We start from the raw sequence: 24,794 nt of genomic DNA on the forward strand, positions 1-24,794 counted from the left end.
GAAAATTATTATCTGTGTCAATGAATATCAATTCAGAAACTTAAACGAGATCTTCGGCATGACAATATAATACAGAGATAAAACAGTATTAGATATATCCGTCTTGTATAATGTATTTATTCATTTCAGTCAATGCTACGTCTTAACTCACTAATCTTCATAAATGAAGAATAATTTTGTGATAAACATCCATTGACATTTACGAAGTGTTCTACATGTTGTATAAATATCATTTCCATAGGATGCTTAACGTTCATAGGAATAAGTAGGCCAATTATGAATGAAAAAATATTCTTTATTCAGGCACCGATAGTATTGTCGGCCAAGGAATTTTTATTTAATGACTCAGAAACATATCGATTTGTAACATCCACCAATAGAATGGATATTGAAGTTTCTCCTTCTTTAAACTCAACACATGGACACAACCAAAATAAAATGTTTGATAACACCGTTATATTTCTGGTTGGCATAGATTAAATATTTCAAAGATAGATTGAAGACACCATTTTATTGTTTTTTTGTTATGCTCAGACTACCGTTTGCTATTATCTAAATTAAGCCACCTTTTTTTTTACTAAGTCCCCAATTATATGCACAGATTAAAATTTAATTTATAAAAAAAAATCAGAAATAACTATTTTGAAAGAATGAATTATAATTTGTTTTTCATAAACAATAACCAGTCTATATGTATAAAGCAATATGTTCGTTCGGTACGCATAGTTGACGTAAAAAATGTCAACAATAAAAAGCGTTTTTTCAATAAATAACTTGGAATTTGATTCTTTGATAGAGTTTTCATTTTCATCTTTGATAATCATTATTGGTATTAGAAGCTGCATAACTGACAATTGAGTAATTGTGTAATTTAAATTTGTGGTTGAAACAGTAATTATCAACAATTATAAAATTCTGGTTTATTGATTCATCAATTTTGTAAACCGCAGCTTTCAATTTTCCTCTTGGTGCGTTGTAATACAATTATCAAAAGTAATCATCGATTGTAATGTAGTTTTTGCGTTAAAATGCAATTATGATAACTTAGAAAAATATAGGACAGTCTTGCTATTAAATATAGTATCACTTGTTTTCTTTGGACGAAGGTCATGTTTTCTTTGCATTGAAATGCCTTATTGACCTTATTCCTAAAGTAACTAGAAGGAAAGTCCTTCATAATCAATGTTCCTTGTCATTAATCACTAAAAATGAGCAAGGGACGTAAAAAATGTGTATTAAGAATTGAAAGGATTATTATTTGATAATAAAAAAGTTATCTTACTTTCATAGCTATTCCCAACACATTTTCATTTGATTTTATTTTTGATAAATGTTGCTCAAGTACACATATTTCATATAATTCTTATTTGTAATTGAGCACGAAGGAGTATCTACAATGTATTCGTAATCTCGTCTCTTTTCAAAATAACACTGTTGATGTAAAGCAATCAATTTCACTATCCTTTTGAGGAGTTAAAAATATAAAAAAAGAAGATGTGGTATGATTGCAAATGAGAAAACACTCCACATCAGACAAATATAAAAAGTGTGGTTGACATACAAGAGTGGTTTGTACCCTTATGTGTTACGGGATCTAACACCAGTTGTAACACTATACATTTGCAAATGTGCTATGTTTTATTGCGGTATTTCTGTTGCACCACAAGGTTTTATTTTATTTGTACCAAGATTAAATACGTTTAATTTTGATCCATACTTTTTATCAGGTAACATAAAAGTTTTAAGTTTCAATGAAAAACGAGGCTCGTAAAAGAAATTCTGGATAGTACCACTGTGAATTTAAATTATTATTATTTACAATATTTAAATAGCGCATTATCTAATTAAAATTACCCTAAGCGCTTAACATAAATCAAGCAATGCAGTTAAAAAAAAAAGGTGTTAAACATTAAAACAATCAATGCAATAAGAATGAAATACATATAAAAAAAAAAAAAAAGGAACAGACAAGTTCAAAAATAAATAATCATAATTAAAAGACATATTATACTACAAAGAAAAGAACAAAGTTAAAAAGCCATTGTCAGTATAAAAAGTTACATGTAATCACTGAAAGCGAATCTAAAATAATGGGTTTTCAAATTTTTCTTAAAAAGTTCGATTGAGTGTTCATGTCTTAGATGGCTTGGAAGATTGTTCCAAAGGCTCGCAGTAGCTTTGTCGAAACGTCTTTCTCCATAGATTTTGGTGCGTACACGAGGTTGTAAAAGCTGCATGGCATTTTTCGATCTAAGAGATTTTGATGGTTGATAGGCACTAATGAGTTCCTCAAGATAGACGGGCGCTAGGCCATGCAGGATTTTGAAAGTATACAAAAGAAGTTTATATTGTATTCGGTACTGCACCGGGATCCAATGAAGATACACAAGAACTGGTGTTATATGATCATGTTTCTTGGGACGTGTAACGAGCCTTTCTGCCGTATTCTGTACTCGTTGCAACTTGTTGACTAAGCTGGTATCTACTCCATAAAACAGAGCGTTTCCGTAGTCTAGACGTGACGTGACGAGCGAGCAGACTAAAGTTTTACAGGCATCCTCAGTGATCTATTGCCTAATTCTACCAATGTTCCTAATTTGGAGGAAGCACGACTTTGTGATGCCATTGACCTGCTTTTCCATGCTAAATGTTCTATCAAAATAAACACCAATATTTTTTATCACAGATGCATTGCTTACTATTGATCCATCAAATAACAGATGACAATTCGAAAATTCCTTTACACGATTTTTTGGTGAAAATAAGATCAGTTCCGTTTTGTCTTGGTTCAGTTTCAGCATGTTTAAGCACATCCATTTACAAATGTCAGCTAAGTCTCTAGACGGGAAGATATGTTGTCCCAATTATCGAGTGGTTTGATAACTAGGTAGACTTGCGTGTCATCAGCATATCCATGATTGCTAAAGTTATGTCACCGACATATTTCACTGATCGGTTTTGCAAAAATACAATACTCATACTATTTTGTTATACTTACATAACTGAAGGCCCCTTGGTATGACATTGTATAATGAGGCAGTCCGTCCTCGTATGGCTGAAAAAGTATAACAAATACACAATCACATCCGGTCGGAATAGTGAAGTTAGATCGGTTGTTTGGTATAGGGAGTATGTACGTTGAGGTAACATTTACATGTTTGTCATGAAAAATCTCACGAATGTATAAAAAAATATTTTTATGGAAGTCTGCCAAAAGATAATCAACGATTAGAAGATGACAGACCGATCGTACGGTATCCAACTGTTTGCATTGCCGAATTTCTGCCCTATTAACATTCCGTCATTCGTGAACTATTTGACACTGCACGTTTATCGCACACCAGTGAATAAGACGATCAAACTATATAATATGAGTCTTATTCTATCATTTGTATGGCTGTCAATTGTTATTAAAAAAAAACAAGAAAACTGACCACATTTGTAAACCATATAAACCATTATCATTGACAAACAATCTTTATATTTTATGAAAAGAACAACTTCAAAGGCATGACACTTAAAGATTAGCGCAATGGAAAATTATCATGAATATACAAACCAATCATTCGATATTTTTTTTATTTTAAACTTTGAATGTTTGTTTCAAAAAAGGTAGCTCTTGAAAACTAATATTGTTCAGGCATACCTCGTGAGAATATAAGATTTAATTCAAAATGGATATAAATTACTGACAACTACGTTTTAAAAACTATAGATAAATTCGAAATAAACTGACATTTGCTAAGGAAATTGTTAAGCAGATGCATTGTTGTAACAAAAATATCACGCGATCAGTCGGTTTTTAAAAAAAACAAGAAAACTGACCACATTTGTAAACCATATAAACCATTATCATTGACAAACAATCTTTATATTTTATGAAAAGAACAACTTCAAAGGCATGACACTTAAAGATTAGCGCAATGGAAAATTATCATGAATATACAAACCAATCATTCGATATTTTTTTTATTTTAAACTTTGAATGTTTGTTTCAAAAAAGGTAGCTCTTGAAAACTAATATTGTTCAGGCATACCTCGTGAGAATATAAGATTTAATTCAAAATGGATATAAATTACTGACAACTACGTTTTAAAAACTATAGATAAATTCGAAATAAACTGACATTTGCTAAGGAAATTGTTAAGCAGATGCATTGTTGTAACAAAAATATCACGCGATCAGTCGGTTTTTAAAAAAAACAAGAAAACTGACCACATTTGTAAACCATATAAACCATTATCATTGACAAACAATCTTTATATTTTATGAAAAGAACAACTTCAAAGGCATGACACTTAAAGATTAGCAGACTTCCATAAAAATATTTTTTTATACATTCGTGAGATTTTTCATGACAAACATGTAAATGAGAGTGTTTTATATACTCAAATATCAACGATAATTGACAATTCTCTTTCCCGCCAATTTAATTATCTTTTGTTTTCCCGTTTTCTACGAAATTTGAAACTGATTCGAACTATGTTGCGTTTCTTAACTCAATAAACTGTTTAGAAAACGAACATTTTGATATAGAATTGCTGGCTAAAACATTCGAACCTATACAATTCCGGAAGGTAGAAATAATGATTTCTATTTTTGGTTATTCTGAATTAGGAAGAAGAACTCTAGTTACGTAATTTAGTAAACTCGAAACCTATTTCTAAAGTTAAAAGTACACATGGCTATGAGAAATTTTTTGTTGTTGTACTCTTGATTTTTCTGAAATTAGGTAAATGGGTTAAATCTAACTGCTTGTTACAGTGAGAGTAGACGTTGCGCAGTTATTGATATATTTAATAATCCGAGGCATTTCATAAGATAAATATATTTCTAATATCTATATATACAAAACTAGAACTCATAAACGGCTATTTTCTATCATTGAATGGTTACAAAAATATAAAAGCAAACTAAAACCGGCAAGTCATCTGATCAAAATACGGTTAAGTCTCTACCTTTTTTGTTTATCTTGAACGTTTTTTGTCTTCTAATTTTGAATAAATTCTGTAGAGGTTTTTCATCATAACTTGTTTCTATGAAGTTATATAACAAAATGATAATAATGGCCTATGGTTTTTTACATCCTCATCATTTAGTCTTTTCTGTATAGTTATCGCATTAAAAATGAACATGGGCGGATCCAGTCCTGTTTATAAAAGGGGGTTCAGTCATATCTCCCCGTGTAAAAGCATTGATCGTAAAACAAATGAGGAGGCTCTAACCCCCGTAACATCCCAAAACAAATGAATCCGCAACAGATGATAAATCAACTTCTTATTTTGAAACTGCACCCTGTTGCACGGAAGAGTTTTTAAGTGCTCCCTATTTTAGTCTGCATTGATAGCACGTGTAACACATTGTGTGCAGTGTTTACTTCCAAGTATCAAAGTGATATTCATATCCAATACAATTGTCACGGCTATATTTGATGTAAGTATACAATCGAGAATAGAGTTTAATATTAAACCAAGGAACTTTATATCTGTGTTATCTAGTAAACGCTTGTGAAGTGAGAACATTGTTATCTTTCGTACGTTTTTCGTTTGAATTTTTTTAAGGGTCTTGATTTTTCTTCTTTTTTTTTCTTTTTTTTTTTGGCTGTTTCATTTAAATGATTAGTAATTTTTTTCAATCTATTATTTGTATTTCATTTTAAATTTGAAGCTTTTACCTCTGTATATATATTTGCCATTTGTTTCTGAAATTGTAAGGGCTTTTCAGATTTGAGATTAAATATTGTCTTAATGTATACATGAGTAATTATATAAATTTCGATATCTATTCTGATTGGTTACTAATATAATGTTTGTATTTCCATATGCATAAGATCGCATGTATTCTTTCCTCAGACTAGTTACATGTCAATACCACAATAATTGGAAGCGATAAACTAGTCTTCTTAAGAGTTTTATAATGCTATATTTGTGTGCTGAGTTTGTGAAGGTCTTTTTATATAGTACTTCTAAGCTAACTTATAGATTGCTGAATCAGTTTCAAAATTGAATATAATTGACACAGAAAATAAGAAGGTCTGGTTTGATTCCCAATATGCCAACTATTCACAAAAAAAGATAACAATTGTCACCGCTGTATCGTTTAGACGAAGTTCATTTAACCATTTACTCGAGAATAGAGTATTTATTTTAACAAATGAACCTATGGACGTTTTTTTTTCTATTTGATGGAAGGTGAACACAATCTGAAATAAACAATTTACAGGGCATGCGCTCGAGGATATGTAGCTTCGTTTTCTGTGTATTTTAGTCTAGATGCCATCTAATAATGTTTGAGTTGATCTCCGAAGATAAGCGATGGTCATGTAAGCAATATAAAAATAAATATAAATATGAATATATAGTGAACAAGTACATTTGGATTTTTATTTTAGGTCTGTTTAATTTCATAATATTGATTTAAACTATATACTGATCATCCTTTTTACCTGTTTACGAATGCTGTTTTGTGGCTCGTATAAGTCAATCAAATGATTTACCTTTCTTTTACTTTAGATGTTGAAATTTGTTTCATTTAAATAAAACAACACGCACAATGCATGTGTTATGAATCTCTAGCTAAGGAGGTAAATTGAAATTTTCATGAATAAGGACTCATGAGTTTGAATTATTTACTTGCCAGTGAATAACTCATCATCAATGTTTCTATTTGCTTATTTCGACAAACTTGAATCATACTGGCCGCTAAAAGGGAATTATCACTTCACTATTTCTCTTTCATTAATGATGGAACAAATACAAAATCATATTTTAGATTTTTATCTCGTAGCTAGTGCCCATTTAAAGATTTTACTGATGTATACAGATTCACAGATTTAATTTTAAATGTTTCACTGCTTTTTCATTTTGAGATTACACAGTTTTACAACTGATTGAAATATGAGCAATTTCATACATTTGCATAGGCATAATCATTTACAAGAATACTTGATAATAGAACCGAAAAGGCATTAAATACCATATTATCTTATGGATGCAAAAATTAGCATATATATTATATATATACTATTCTAATAGGTCATAATGGTTGTGTTTCTATATTCACAAGAATCACATCCTTTCCTCAGACTAGTAACATGTCAATACTACAATAATTGGAAGAGATAAAATAGTCTTCATAGAGTTTTATAATGCTATATTTGTCTGCTGGGTGGTGACTGTCTTGTTAAAACAGTACTTTTAAGTTAATCTATAGATTTTCTGAATAAATTCCATAGTTGAATAAAACTTTCAATTTATATGAAAAATAAGAAGCTTGGTTTGGTTTCCTGCGTACCAACTATCCACCAGTGTCCCGATCGGTTGGACGTAGATAATATAAGTATTCACTCGAGAACAGAGTATTTTACTTAACAAATGAACCTTTGGGAGTTTTTTCTACATGTTTGTAAGGTGAAATAAATGCTTTCTTTTTTCTTTGCTGTTACAATTAATTATTACCAATGCTCCTATATCATATTTCAATTATTTCGTTTGTATTTTATCTTAACCTTAAGGCTTTTGCACATGTATTCATATTTTAAATTTATCAACACTTTTAAACTTTGGGTTACAACTGATTAAAAAAATATGAGCAACTGCATATATATTCATACCAGCAAATACTGATTATAGAACCGAAAAAGCGAGAAGAAAAACTACATGTACTAAATTATCTTCTTAGTTACATAATGGTTGTGCTTCCATATGCACGATATTCATATGTCTTGTTTCCTCAGACTAGTTACATGTCAATACTCCAATAATTGGAAACGATACTCTAGTCTTCTGAGTGTTGTAATGTGCTTTATTTGTCTGCTGTTCTGATGGTGAAGTACTTGTTAATATTGTACTTATAAGTTAATTTATAGATTGCTGAATCAGTTCAAAAGTTGAATCAAATTTTCGTTTATATAAATAGACTTGGGTTAATTGGCAATGTGCCAACTATTAACCAGAGAAAATATAGGAGTCCTCGCTGTAACAGTTAGACATAGATTATAAAAGTACTCAATCAGGAATAGCGATTTTTATTAAACGAATTCAACTTGAAGCGGGTTTTATTTTATCGATAAGTAAGAAAGGTGATTTCAATTGTTTGTTAAATGCTCTTTTTGTTGCTCTTACAATTAATTATTGATATTATGTCAACTTCAATTCAGTATTTGAATTTTTCTTTAAAGTTGAAGCTTTTTAACAGATGTAAACAGATTCTTAAATCAATATCATATTTGTCAACGCTTTTTCATTGCGAGATCACTCAGCGTTGCATTTGATTCCAGAAATATGAGCAATTTCATATATGTTTTGTTGAGACCTCCGGTAACAAATGTTGAACGAAAATCAGACAGTAATGATGATGGTCAACAGCGATCAACTTATTAAACCAAGAGCCGTTTATGCCATTGTTTAAATAAGAGTCTAACCTTACGAAAATTGGCTTTTTAGAATATGTTAGAAAACGGAAATAACGCCAATATATACGAAAATTGGGTAGCATCGACACCAATCATTCTTCAAAGAAAATTTCAAGAGAATCAAATCCCTGATGAACCCTATAACTATTCAAATACGTTAGTTAAATTATGATTGTCCTTCCATATGCACGATATTCACATGTGTGTGACAAGTTACATGTCAATACCACAATAATTGGAACGATACTCTAGTCTTCTTAGAATTTATAATGCTTTATTTGTCTGCTAGGTGGTGTAGTTCTTGTTTTATATTTATAATTTCAAAGTTAACTTATAGATTGCTGAATCCGTTCCAAAATTGAATCACATTTGCAGTTTATATGAAAAATAAGAAGTATTATTTTTTAACAAATGAAATTTGGGCTAATTGTTTTCTGTAAATGTTGGTAAGGCTCTTTGTTTTTTTTGTTTTGTTGTTATATTTAATTGCTACATATGAAACTATTAGCAATTATAATAACTAAAAACATTGGAAACTACGTCATCTTTCAGTTCTGTGATTTGTCTTTCAATTAACCCTTAAAGCTTATTCAGATGTAAATATATTAACAATTATATTTTATATGTGTTCATACTTTTTTGCTTGAAGATTACACAGAGTTGCAATTCAGTCAATAAATATGAACAACTTCATATATATGCATTGCCATTTATACATGCGGACCGGTAATAGATCCGAAAAATGCATTAACTACAACATTTTCATATTGGATGTTTAAATGAGTATTTATGTATAATATATTTAGGGGAATATTCCAATAGGTTAGTAACACAATGACTGTGTTTCCATATGCACAAGAATCACATGTCTGGGGTTGAAGTCATCAAACTTTGCTCAGTGCTGGGAGCACAAAAATCATGCTCGAAACACCAAATCCTGTATTTTGATTGGTTGATTCTAGAGTCTGAGTACAAAAACCGTGCTCGAAAGTTTTATGACCGCAAGGCCTGGTATCCAGACTATTGTAACATGGTAATACCTCTGTCATTAAAAGCGATAAAATAGTCTGCAATATGCAATATTTGTCTGCTTTGTCTGGTTAAAGTCTTGTTAAATAAGTACTTCTAAGTTAACTTAAAGATTGATGAATCAGTTCCAAAGTTGAATCAAATTTTTAATTTCAATAGAAAATGAGAGTATTTCGTTTGATTGTCAATGTGACAACTCTCCACCACAGAAAATGTAAGTGTCACCGCTTTATCGATTACGCGAAGTTTATGTTGGTATTCACTGGCGAAGTCAGTTTTACTATTAACAAATAAATTTGAGGAGTCTCATTTTATATGTTAGTAAGATTCTTGTGCATAACATTGCCTGTTCTTTTTTTTTTTTTTTCTTTTTTTTTTTGCTGTTTATTTCTATTATTTGTATTTCAATTTAACCTGAAAACCCAATTCGGATAACTTTTTCAATCAGTGTATGTTCATTATATCTCTGTTCTGATTATTGAGACGTCCGTCAATTTTCGTTTATAATGTCCATTCTGTCCGGTTGAAAAGTTTGAGCATGTTCAAAACTTTGAAAGGACATCCAACGGATAAAGTGTTCGTTTTATGCGATACTCTTCCGTTCCGTTCCCTTTTATGTATCCGTTATATGTCGTTTGAAGTTCGATATATCAATTAATCAACGGACTTCTTGTCGGACGTATACCGTATGAAACGGATGATAAATGGATTTGAAACGGACATAATGTAAGGATAACGTATTTCATATAAAACGAATCAATGCCAATTATTGGATTTTCAGTTTTTTAAAGTTCATCCGTTCGGGGTCCGCTCGACCTATCCGGTAATATATATGGCTTTAACAAATGTAAATATATTTGCAATTGTTCTCTAAATATCTCAACACTTTTTTGCTTGAAGATTACACAGAGTTACAACTGATTCATAAAATTAGAAAACTTTATATATATTCATAATAATTAAAAGCAAATACTTATTATTAAAAGGTAATAACTGCCACGATATCTTATAAGACAAATAAATTAGTAATTACTATATAATATGTTTTGTTGAGTAATAGGTTAGTAACATAATGGCTGTGTTTCCATTTGCATAAGAATCACATGTCTTGTATCCAGACTAGAGTAATATAGCAATGTCTCCGTAATAAGAAGCGTTAAAATGGTCTTCAGAGTGTTTTAATGTGCTATATGTGTCTGCTGTTCGAGTGGTGAAGGTCTTGTTAATTTAGTACTTCTATTTTAACTTGTAGACAGCTGAATCAGTTCTAAAGTTAAGTCAAATTTCTAGTAATAGAAAAATAAGGAGACATGGTATGATTTCCAATGAGACAAATATTGACAAGAGACAAAAGTTCGAGGATGTAAACAGTTTTAGGGCATCGTTGTCAACAAAGTCAAATGATTAGTTTTTTTTATGTATTTGGAAGACATAATATGTCTATAAACATATGCGGATCTAGGGGACCTGGGGGCTCCCCCCCCCCCCCTTTCGTAGGAAAAATTTGGATAATTATATAGGGAATCACTGAAGCATGACTGGAGCGGGCGCCCCCCCCCCCCCCCCTTTAGGTCAGTCAGCGCCACTGATAAATTTGATAGAATTTCGGTTTTGTTGGGAACGTCCTTTGTATTCTTTTTTATTTTATATATTTTCTAAGTTATTAGCTAAAAATAACTTATTTTAATATTTAGAAGTGCATTGGGACAGGTGCAATTATACGGTTTTGTGAGATTTCAACCCTTACCCTTTACCCTACATCTTCGTTAGTCCAAACTGATGACAATTTAGAGAATGATTTCCGTCACATGTCTACGATTTTACTACACTGTTAGTTTTAGTTTAAACATATTTATTTATAGTGAATTGGGAAAAAAGTTTTGCAACTTATATTTATCCCTTTCCACTTTGCGGGTGCGAGTTCTGCCTTGTAGCGGCATTAGCCTGCTCTTTTTCGAAATCTACAAGGGTGTTTTAACGTGCAAGAGATATGGCTCTCTCGTAACACGGGTCAGCCATGTATAGTCCCCTTCCGACGGACTATCATCGTTTCCTCGAGACCATACTCGCAAATGGTGTCAAGGGAGAGCCGAAAATTCAGTTCCTGAAATTTTCATCCCAGACGGGAATCGAACCAGGAACCTTTGTGTTAGTAGTCCGATGCACTAACCAATACACCTAGGCTCATACTACACAGTTAGACGTTAATCAAACAACAGTCAATCCATCATTCTCCGCAAAGGGTTTGTTTTAAATATATTACTTCTAAGTTAACTTACAGATTAATGATTACCTAAGACACCTTTAAATTCTGTTATTTGTATTTCATTTTACTCTTAAAGATTTTACAGTTGTGAAATTTATTAGCAATTGTATTTTAAATTTGTCAACGCTTTTTTGCTTGAAGATTACAGAGAGTTGCAATTGATTCAAGAAATATGAGCAACTTCATAGATATTTATTGCCATTTATACAAGCAGACCGATTATAGAGCCGAAAAATGCATTAACTACAACATTATCATATTGGATGTTTAAATGAGTATTTATATATAATATATTTAGGTGAATATTCCAATAGGTTAGTAACATAATGGCTGTGTTTCCATGTGCATAAGAGTCGCATGTTTTGTATCCAGACGATCGTAACATTGTAATGACTCAGTAATTAGAAGCGATAAAATAGTCTGCAATGTGTTATATTTAGCTGCTGTTTGATTGAGTAAAGTATTGTTCTTCTAAGTTAACTTAAAGATTGATGAATCAGTTCCAAAGTTGAATCAAAAGTAAAATCACAAAAATACTGAATTCCGAGGAAAATCCAATCGAAAAGTCCCTAATCACATGGCAAAATCAAATGACAAAACACATCAAATAAATGGACAACAACTGTCATATTCCTGACTTGATACAAGCATTTTCAAATGTAGAAAATGGTGAATTGAACCTGGTTTTAAATTTTCAGTTATATAGAATATGAGGAGATTTCGTTTGATTGTCAATGTGACAACTCTCCAACAGAGAAAATGTAAGTGTCCCCACTTTCCAGATTAGACGAAGTTGATGTTAGTATTTACTTGCAAAATCAGTTTTACTATTAACAAATAAATTTGAGGAGTCTCATTTTATATGTTAGTAAGTTGAAAACATTTTCAGTTCTTTTTTTGCTGTTTATTTCTGTTATTTGTATTTCATTTTAACCTGAAAACCCCATCCGGATAACTTTTTCAATCATTGTATGTCCGTTATTATCATTGAGACGTCCGTCCATATTCTTTTCATTTCCGTTCAGCGTCTGTTTAATCCGTGTACGTCCATTCTGTCCTGTTGTCAAGTTTGGGCATGTTCAAAACTTTAAAAAGATGTTCAACGAATGAAATGTCAATTTTTACGGTACTTGTTCGTTCCGTTTCCGTTTTGTATTCGTTATATCATTGTATATGCCGGTTATATATTCGTTTGAGCTTCGGTAGATCCATACACTAACGGACTTCTTTTAGGACGTATAACGTATAAAACGGATGATAAATGGATGTGAAGCGGACATAACATAAGGATAACGTACTGAATGTAAAACGGATATATGCCAATTCAAAATTTTCCGTAAGAAATGCAATAATTGATTGGTCAGAGTTTTTATGTGAATGATTACTAGGCTCTACTGGAGGGCAGGGACGTCCCTGTGAAGGTATGCTTTCTCGTGGGTTTTCAGTAGCATAAGTTTTTGCATTTGGCTTGGCTTCTTCGTCATGGTTAGGCGGCATTTTTCTCCGACATTTTATACCTCTTCCTATTCCATGGTGACATTTAAAAGAATACCAGAAAACCAGTAACACAGAAACATTTAACCATTTTAAGCTCACATGTATAATCATTGACGCCTTTAACTTTTCTCTATCTTGTTCATCCGTCTTATCCGGTACGCTTCCGTTATGTGTCTGTTTTATTCGGTACTCGTCCGTTTGACATACAATGTACGTTCAACATCCGTTCTGTCCGGAACGTTTGTGTTTCTAGAACGTTTCATATCCTAACTCGTCCGAGGCATTCATTATGCGTCCGTTCAATTTGGTTAGTACACGAACGGATTCCAAACTGATAAAAACATTTGTCAACAGAAAAAAAATTCATACATTCGGAGTCCGTTCGACCTATCGTGTAATATATAAGGCTTTAACAAATGTATATATATATATATTTGCAATTGTTCTGTAAATTTGTCACCTTTTTTGCTTGAAGATTACACATACTAGTTGCAACTGATTCATAAAGTTAGAAACCTTCATATATATTAATAGTAATTAAAAGCAAATACTGATTATAAAACCTAAGAGGTAATAACTACCACGATATCATATAAGACGAATAAATTAGTAATCATTATATAATATGTTTTGTTGAGTAATAGGGTAGTAACATAATGGCTGTGTTTCCATTTGCATAAGAATCACATGTCTTGTATCCAGACTATAGTAATATGGCAATGTCTCCGTAATAAGAAGCGATAAAATGGTCTTCAGAGTGTTTTAATGTGCTACATGTGTCTGCTGTTCGAGTGGTGAAGGTCTTGTTAATTTAGTACTTCTAATTTAACATGTTTAACTTATAGATTGCTGAATCAGTTCTAAAGTTACTTGAAAATTTTCTATTAATGTAAAAAAAAATGACGTGGTATGACTGCAAATGAGACAACTATTGACAAGAGACAAACGTTAGAGGAATTAAACAATTCAAGGGCATCGTATCTAACAAATTCACACGATTAGTTTTTTTTTTATGTGTTTGGAAAACATAATATGCAACTTGATAGAGTTCTGGTTTTGTTGGGTATGTCCTTTGTATTCATTTTTATTTTATATATATTTTTAAAGTTTTTAGCTATAGATAACTTGATTTAATATTTAGAAATGCATTGGGACAGGTTCAATTATACGGCGGTGTTTAACAGGTTTTGTGAGATCTTAAACCTCACCCTTTGCTCTACATTTTCGTTTGTTCAAAATAATGACAATTTAGCGAATGATTTCCGTCACATGTCTGCCAATTTTCTGCACTGTTGGACGTAAGGCAAACAACAATCAATCCATCATTCCCCCTCAAAAGTACAATAGCAGGGTTAATAGTATGTATTGCTGGTTGGTCAATCGATAATTTAACGCATCAGTAATTCAATATACAAATAAATGAATTAATTCTGGGGAATGATTATAATTACATCATATAAAATACCATTATGTAATCATTGTTGTATGATTCATCATACAATGTAAAACTAAAGACGAATATTTAATAATTAAATATCAAATTCTATCAAATGATGCGAGAATTATCTGTGTATTCCCAATACTATTCAAAACATAAGATTAAATCAATAATAATTGTATCTATAAAACAGAATAGAAGATCATACATCATGCGATCCCCTAAAGGGGGTCTATAGATATGAAAACTTGCATCATGTTTTAATCTTTTTATGAATGAAATAAGATTTGGAAGAAGAAAATATCCTCCTCCCGGGCCACATCTTAATAACAAACTGACTTATCAAGCAAAGAACTATTGCAAGTTGTTGCCTCTAAACAGGCGGGGGTTATAATTTCATAGGATTTTAATTTGATATTTGTTTTTTTATCGTTTTATTAAGGCTCTTATGTTATGGCCTGATCCTAGTGTACCGGTTTATTAAAATTGATTATGATTTTTATGATTGACGTTAATTGTATTTTTTATTTCATGGGTAATGATGAGTTGGTTGACCGTAATATAATATTTGTTTTACAGATGATAAAGGAAATTTTCAATCGCCTTGTTCTCATTTCCTCCTCGACCGTGAAATCATTGAATGAGCAACAGGGCAAGTGCAACGTGTTGGCTAGAAGAAGGATAAGTTTACTTTACCAGAGCACATGATATTCGGCCTCATTTTGTTTTGGTTTGTGTTTTTCTGTCATTAGTTTTTGTAAAAGTGTGTTTGTTTAAGACTTTTCGTCGTTTTTTTCCCCTAATTTTGGTCGACATCTCTTTTACTCATTCTCCTTTTATGTATCCGTCATAAAATTGAGAATGGAAATGGGGAATGTGCCAAAGAGACAACAACCCGACCATAGAAAAAAAACAACAGCAGAAGGTCACCAACAGGTCTTCAATGTAGCGAGAAATTCCCCCACCCGGAGGCGTCCTTCAACTGGCCCCTAAACAAATATATACTAGTTCAGTGATAATGAACGCCATACTAATTTCCAAATTGTACACAAGAAACTAAAATTAAAATAATACAAGACTAACAAAGGCCAGAGGCTCCTGACTTGGGACAGGCGCAAAAATGCGGCGGGGTTAAACATGTTTGTGAGATCTAAACCCTCCCCTATACCTCTAGCCAATGTAGAAAAGTAAACGCATAACAATACGCACATTAAAATTCAGTTCAAGAGAAGTCCGAGTCTGATGTCAGAAGATGTAACCAAAGAAAATAAACAAAATGACAATAATACATAAATAACAACAGACTACTAGCAGTTAACTGACATGCCAGCTCCAGACTTCAATTAAACTTATTTGTTTTCTATATATATAATAGTCTATGACGGAAACAAATAATTTGAAATATGGCATTACGCTGTTTTCAATGATAATAAAATGACCATAACCATTAGCAATGTTGTTTGTGTATATAAGCTTCAATTAGGTTAAGTAAACTGAAAATGTTGACTGCTCATTAAAAAATAATAACACAATATAACATACCGTACAACGAACCCTCATCATTTGTTGGAGACTCGACGTTAATTATCATGTATTGTTATTGTTTTCATATAACATAAGGAAAGCATTTTTCATTTCCGTTCATTTTTTTTCACCGATGGAATGTAATGGACTGCTAATTGTTTCAGACTGATGAATATTATCATAATACCTTAAAAAGGACATTAGCTATCAAATTCATTTCACCAATTTGACTCAAATTTCATATTTGATTTATAATAATACACTAAAACATTTATATCAAAATAACAAAAATTGACAACGAATGGACTCGATAATATATGTTGTTATTCCGTGTGTATTTGTGTCTAAACGTCATCTAAGTAGTTATCGAGATGGCCTCCGAAGACTTTCGACGGTCATATAAACCGAAATAAACATGAAAATTTAAATTACACATGTTACAGTTTGAGACCTGTTTTCGGAGATCATCTTCGCTAGCCAACATATTAACTGGTATATTATGTGCAAACCTTAAAGGAATTATGGGAACAACGGACTAAAGGACGAACGATAGAACATTACGGAGTTACCGGAACAGAATTTACAACGGCGTATTTCATCCTATTACTCCAGGAGGTATACTTGATTTTAAATCGAAACCTCCTATTCAACAGAGAGTCGGTGTTAATGCCATCAAAGTATGAAAATACGATGTGGTATGATTGCCTGAGACAACAATTTTATCAGAAACTGAATGTTGATGGTATGTCAAATATAAAACAATTCAAACGAAAAAAACTAACGATTTGATTTATGCACAAAACATTGAACGAACACTAAATATAATATGCAACAACAATGGAAACCAACCGAATAACAGGCTCCTGATTTGGGACAGGCATAGGAAGAATGTAGCAGGATTTAACATGGATTGATATGTTTACACGGATCGTGTCTACACTTTTAGAATCTATAAAGAACATAATATTAAAAATAAAGGATGTGATATCACGTTTGAATTAAGTTAAGTGAAGTACAAACAAACTTTCAAGCCAAATATTTGTATCTCTGTAAGAATCTAGTAAAGATTTTTAGTAATTCAGGGTATCAAATCCTCTAATTTCATAAGTTATCCGTGATACATAAATTACATGCATTGAAAAAATAAAATTTCACTACAGGCACGGGAGCCAAGGTTGACAAATATGGGTCCAAAGGCACACCAACGTCCCCAAATGAAAAATTTACAGTAGGAACAAAATATCGTTCCTCGTGTCGTAAATTTTAACCCGTAGGTACTGAAATACATGTATTCAGAAAAATGAAAGTACATGTATTGGTGTTTATATTTAATTCATTTGAAGTAAGTTTTTTTTCAAAATGAAAATAATAGTTTCTTAAAAATGGTTAAATGAATAAGTTTGAATGAATAGAACTTTTTACCCATAAACTACATGTAACAGCATCATTTATAAATAACAGGTTAAAAAATCAGAAGAAAAAAATGTACTTTGACTACATGAGATTTGATTTCCAATGAGATTTTTTACAGTGCAAAAATCACTAGGGAACCATTATCATTAAAGTTACCAACGTCAACATAAGTTTCAGTTTTTTTAAACGAATGTAAACTTTTATTCATTTGACGAAAGACAAATAGCGTGATGATTTTAGAGCATGCTCAGGTTTAGTATTTCCTCGTTGAAATAGCAACTGTTTCGTGGACCTGTACAAAAAGGGTCAATGACATTCACAATTTTACGGAAACAATCAAACACAAAATAGAGAGGCTTTTGTATTGATTTATCTTTTTAAAAAAAGCTTCCTGGTTCTTTGTACTTAATATACACTGTATTTGTTAAATAAAACAAAGTTATTTTCCTTTTGTTTGTAACAGGAAAGTGTCGTCGTTTTTAGATTTTAACATTATAAATATCCGATATATAACGACATTAAGTGTTTAACTGTGAAAAGGAAATAACTTGTACTTTGCTCAGATAATAAGTCACATTTGATTGAGAAAAAAAATATATTAGAAACAATGGATAACATTACAGTGTCTGAGTGGAATGAAATAATAGCAAAGACTCTTATACCAAACATTGTTATACTTATGATTTATGTAGTTCTTGGCACATGCGGAAATATATTAGTTTTGTTGGTTTATTCTTTTCAAATGAAAGGATCGTCAGATGAAAGATATTTCATACCGATTCTAGCTGTATTTGACATGGTTGTAACAATCTATTGTGGAATATTCTTGATAATACAATGCTTTTACACGGTGACATTTACTAACAATGCATTGTGTAAGACAGCACAGTTTTTTGCTGGATTCACAACATTTATTCCGATTCTTTTATTACTTATTATTGCAGTTCAACGATATCTAAAAGTATGTGTGCCTAATAAACCAGCAATGTCGCTTCGTGTTAAAAGATTTGCGTTGATACTAACCATTGTTGTATCATTGGTATGTGCATTCCCGTTACCGTTCGTTTACGGCTCTATTCCATTCCACAGCGCCACTTATGGAATTACGGGAACAAACTGTGGCAAATTAAAAGATGGTCACCAAATAGCAAGGGCTGTATATGCAATTGTGATAGGCTTTCTTGCTGTTGCTATGGTAACTACACTTATTGTCTTATACTCAAAAATCGGATGCGTAGTTGTTCGTCAATTTAAATTGAACAAATTGCATAGTGATCAGGAAGAAGTCAGAAAGTCGAAGAAAATCATTGACAACGAGGAAGCTTCTGATAAAGGTCAAAATGGTGGTATACAAACTCCTGTCACTTCCGATGCAGATTCAAACATTTCTAATACAAGTCTTGTCAAAAATCACCAAATAACTATAACTGGATCCAAAAAAAGACAAAAAAGTAACCGTCGAATAACTCACAAACTGACAATTATGTTTCTTGTTATAACGTTGGTCTTTGTGTTAAGTTATTTGCCAAAAGTTGTCTTACTTATAATTGAAGGATTATACGATGATTTCTGGGAAAAGTTATCAAACAAGGAGCGACCTGGCGCGTTTTTTATATATGAAATGTTTATTATTAATAATATCGTGAATCCTTTTATTTATGCTTTTATGGACATCAAGTTTCGCAAAAAAGCGACAGTTTTTTTAAGTCGTGTTTTGCACTGCAGATTTTAATTATTAATATTTAAAAGAGTATGAAATAATTTGCACTATAACTTACATATATATAACAATAAATTACATGTAACATAACCCAATAAAGATAAGGCCACGACATATCTTTTGCTATACAATTAATTTATCCAGATTTTATCTGTTACATAACATGTCAATCGAAGCTAATTTTTCACTCATTTTTATTATCTAAATAAAATGTATTGATAGAAAGAAAAGAATATGCAGAAAAAACATATCTTTGTTTATTAATTTTTTTAGGAATATTTGAAGAGAGCGATGATTTGGTTTATTAATAAATCTAAATATGCAATACATATATTAAATAAAAGTCAAGAAATACTGTTATGATTGCCAACGATTTAAATATCAAATAGACTCTACGTGACGTATATGTAAGCATGGGTCCTTGTATATATATGGCATTAAACAATGAGAGACTTCGTAACATACAGTCAGTTTTATAAGGCCCCGATAGACAAAATGGTAGACAATGGAATCGAGAAAAACGAATCAAATGATTTATCAAGAACAGAAATTTGGCAAACAAGAAATTTAGACAACTGCTGAATTATTAGCTCATAAAAGTACATTGGATTAACGTTTGCATGTTTTAATTTCACTTAAGACATTTTAGCAGCTGAATAGTCCAATGAACCGGAATTGTTATTGTGTTGGCATAATTCTGTTGTTTCATCATATCGTTACGCACTGAATGATACATTTTATATGAAGTACAAATTACATCAACAATATGCAACAATCCAATCACAGTCAAGTACACCTACGACCGCAATAAAGGCCAAAAGATTGAAAACAAGACCGTAAATAAATAAACTCATTATGGCAAGGATAAAAGTTTAATTAAATGATATTCTAATGCATTATCCGCCTAGTGAGTTTTGTATTACCTGCTAATTAAGTTCTCTTTTGTTAGATAATATAGACAAGTGATGGTCATTATAGAATCCTGTAAACAGCTATACAATTGATCTGGCAATTAATGTGCTTTTAATTCCTTTGAAGCATTAAGGCTTCTGCAAATAAACACTTTCAATGCAAATCCGAAACTACAACTACCATTAGTCATTACTTGTTAGCTAACCACAATTAATGCATTCGTAACATTTGCACTCTTATTTTCTTGACAGAAAAATACATGTCAAATAGAAAAGAACTCATCTATCCATGACACAACAACAGTAAATGCATACAAAAAAACACCAAAAGTAAAGAGCCCTTTTATTATTATTCTTCATCTCAAAACATGTATTACTTATATCTTGATATATTCCCAGTCCATCTTTTTCTGTATTATTTTTTTCCTTAATTTACAATTCACCTTTTTCAGTATCCTATTGTTTATTGCCTGGTTTAGTTTTTCTGTAATTATTATTTGCAATACGACAATGATGACCAATCATATTTATGACATCATTTCTTAAAACAATTTACCATAGGTATTCTTTGAGACATTGTGCCATATAAATTGATGGTATATTTATGAATCTATCACACCTGACGCTGAAGATTTACACGATTTGGATTGTTTAACTTGAACAAATTAAAAAATAATCATGAAAAATTGCAAAGAAAAATCGAACAAATGGGATAAATGTTAGAGTTTCCACATGAAAAATGATAGCAATAATCAGCATCGTCAGGTCTTGATACAAATGCCAAGTATAAGTAATAAACGGATCGAATGCTATGTTTGTTGTCTTATTTTTGGGTCTGTTTTTGTAAGACAAAAAAAAAGAAAACTCTGTGTCGTTTCCTAATTTAAATTTTCGGCAATCAGCAATGACTGTCAACCACTTACGTCCTCGTAGAGTCTTAATATTGTACGAATTGTTTAGATCAAGTCAGTTACTGTCGAGTTGAAAAAGAACATAACGAACGTTTTGTTCCTTTAATGTATTATATTCCAGTATATCGTAGTAGTAGATTTCCACTTATTCCGTTCAATGATAGCGTTCTATTTTGTCCGTTTTGTGACTAACCCTTTCGAATTTGCATTGGAGTTCGGAAGTTTTGTTTCTTGTGAATGTTAAATAGTATTACGCAATATACAGGCATTTGATATAGTTGCACATGGTGTGTCCTTTATATGACGTGAACAAAGTAAACCATATCCTCATGTTTGACCCCAGGATTTTATTTTTGTTTGACTGTGGGTAATGTGTTTTTTTTGGTGTTTTTTTATTACTTTGTTTTTGCCATGGTATAATATACATGTCAGATTATGCCAACCGAATATCAATATAACTTTAAGTACTTCTGTAAGATATTCAAATAAAGTTGACCGAAACCATTGAAAGTCAACTTACTGGAAATTTCATACAGTTTCAGGCAGTTTCAAATCTTTCGGTTGTACTGGTTGACTCTCTGTTTACCATAAAATACATGGAAGTTATCAGCGTATATTTAAAAACTGGGGAAAACCCAATACATTCCGGAATGATCTGGTGATTAAGATAATTAAAATAGTTATCTCTCAAAATCAGGAAATAAAGTTTCAGTTGCATAAATGTATATTAATGGTTATTTATATCCCAAAATTAGCATCACATATCAAATGATATGATATAGATACAAACAATATCAATTTATTTAGAAGCAATTGCTCCCTTGTTTTCAGTTATTAGTTATTTACATACATTTATGATATATGTGCCGTTTGTAGACGACGTAATTGAAGTACAGAGTATAATAGTTTACCTTCTTTTTAACAATTTTCTGAACGTGGTAGAGATATTTCTCTCTTTTCTAAAATATCAACCATAAAGAATGTAACGAAAATTCAAAAATACAAATGAACAATTTCAGCTTAGTATCTAATTCGGTCCTTTTATCTGTTTTGATTCGAGCGCACACGATGAATCTTGTGTAAACATGTAAACGAAACGCCGGTATGGTGTACCATATAATAAGACTGGTGTGTTTGATGTGGTATTACACAAAACATTCAGTATCGCCATCAGATTAATGACAACAAATACTGAAAAAAATATCGTTTAACTGGAAAATAAACTAGCAGTTCTATTTACTTACATATATCGTATCGTCAACTTATCACATATGATTCTTGTGATCACTCGACAGATCACTTTTAATGAGCTAGATATAATTTCACTTTTAGCTCTTGATCGATGGTGTCGTTTTACTCAGTGAGACTTGGAAAATGGTAAACTACTGTAAACTGAGGCCTGACATAAAATCTTCAAATTATACTCCATATGCAAAACTATATACTGAAAATTCAACATTTTCTACATTTGAAAATGCCTGTTCCTAGTCAGGAATATGATAAGTATTGTCCATTCATTTGATGTGTTTTATCATTTGATCTGCCATTTGTTTAGCGACTTTCCGCTTTGAATTTTCTTAGGAGTTCAGTATTTTTTGTGATTTTACTTTTTACTATTGAAGTTGTATGTTGCATGATTATCAACTTAAGACCAAATGATCGGAAAGGTATTGTCAAATTTTGATTAAAATACATATACTAACTATATATTGTAATAATGTAAATATGGGTGGAATTTATTGTATGTTGTCTTATTGCTAGTTGTTTCCGTCAATCAGCTAATAAAGGTATTTGTTATGTGCCCTCACTGGCTATTTTTAAAAAGCATTAATTTGTGTTTTCGGCTATTATCAATGAATATAAACCACCAAAGTCCACGTTCTTGTCAATTGTTTTAAGGTCAGTTTTTGCCATTCATTATACTTTGTACTATTTTTAAGGCTATTAATCGGTCAAAGGTTAACAAGTTAGTAATTTTCGGAGTTATTGGGTGACGATGTCATACTCTCCAGCAGGATTTCTAACGCCACAGTGTTAGGCTATTAATCGGTTAAAGGTTAACAAGTTAGTAATTTTCGGAGTTATTGGGTGACGATGTCATACTCTCAAGCAGGATTTCTAACGCCACAGTGTTAGGCTATTAATCGGTTAAAGGTTAACAAGTTAATAATTTTCGGAGTTATTGGGTGACGATGTCATACTCTCAAGCAGGATTTCTAACGCCACAGTTGTACTGATTTTTGTTGAATCCCTGTATCAAAAACGATAAAGTTGTAAGCGTTATTCAGAAACCTGAGGGAAATGGCAATACATATCGTAATATTTGTTGATTAAGTTGATTGAAATAACATCTCCAATGATAAGAAGTCACGTGCAGTTTTGTTTACAAAATAAACCTATCAAATATCGGAAACCTAAAAAAAAAACAATACCTGATACCGGAATGCATCATCATGATGATTAAGTTGATTGAAATGACAATTCCAAGGTTAGGATGTCAAGTGCAGTTTCGTTTACAAAATGGAACTATAAAATTTTCGGAGGTTATGTAATGCCAACTTATTTTAACAAACCGATATATAATGAGAAAGATATCGTTGTACACTTGATATTCTCAAAGTTTTATTTATGAAATCTTGCTACGTTCTCACATATAGTAATGGTTGTCAGTCGACACATTACGTTTTATTTGCTATATAAATTAACAAATTTAGCACTTCTTAGTCATTTAAGAGGATGTAATTTAATATCAGAATTTGTTTGTTCCAGTTATGAAACTGTTCTTTAAGTTCGATGTATTTTACTTCTTTATTAGATCAAGAAAATGATATGATTTGGATTTTCAGGTAACAGCACCTTTGCTATTTTTCAACAGTTTTATATTGTCCTTAATACATCTCAAGAAAACAAACATCTTAATATTATCCTTTTTCCCAGTAAAAACAAATACACTGTATCAGTATCAGTAAAGAGGGACGAAAGATACCAAAGGGACAGTCAAACTCATAAATCTAAAACAAACTAACAACGCCATGGCTAATAATGAAAAAGACAAACAAACAACAGCACACACGACACAACATAGAAAACTAAAGAATAAACAACACGAACCCCACCAAAAAACTGGCGCGGGGGGGGGGGGGGGGGGTGATAAAACACAATTGTAATTCAACACTATACATTGATGTAAAGAAGAGTTTGAAAATGTATTGTAAATCATAAAATCCCAATCCAGCGATAATTGTTATCCAAGTGACATTCTAGGGTAAGTAATTTTGAGCTCTTCAAAATAGATAGACCAAATTAAGAAAAGAAATTCTGATATTTCTGCAGCAATCCATTTTAAGGTAAAGAAGGAATTAATTCCAGTTTAACCAACAAATCGGGGAGAATTTCACAGACTTCATACATTGTATTAGTGTTGTTTACGAATAAAAGCGATGATCTATGTTGGGTTATGGTTCGGAAAATTCGATGATTTTATGTGGAAAATTGTACTTACAGGGGGTGATTTTGATGATAACGGAGGAGGCAGTTCAATCATTTCGTAAAATTTATAAGAATAAAATTAATTTGTCAAATTTACTCAACCCATATATGCCAGTTTATTTACCGCATCTAATACCAATAATTTGAAAATTAAGTAGCTTAAATGAGACAAGTAGATACAA

At 31.5% G+C, this 24,794-nt stretch overlaps 1 protein-coding gene across 1 annotated transcript; it reads left to right on the plus strand.

Annotated features, from left to right (window-relative positions):
* Positions 1–18,104: 18,104 nt before the first annotated feature.
* Positions 18,105–21,024, plus strand: LOC139524457 (cholecystokinin receptor-like). The gene has a single exon (XM_071319245.1). It carries the CDS (start codon positions 18,189–18,191, stop codon positions 19,311–19,313), a length of 1,125 nt encoding a protein of 374 aa, XP_071175346.1. The 5' UTR covers positions 18,105–18,188; the 3' UTR covers positions 19,314–21,024.
* The last annotated feature ends 3,770 nt before the right edge of the window (positions 21,025–24,794 follow it).

This window comes from Mytilus edulis, chromosome 5 (assembly GCF_963676685.1).
Source record: "Mytilus edulis chromosome 5, xbMytEdul2.2, whole genome shotgun sequence".
Classification (NCBI taxonomy): domain Eukaryota; kingdom Metazoa; phylum Mollusca; class Bivalvia; order Mytilida; family Mytilidae; genus Mytilus; species Mytilus edulis.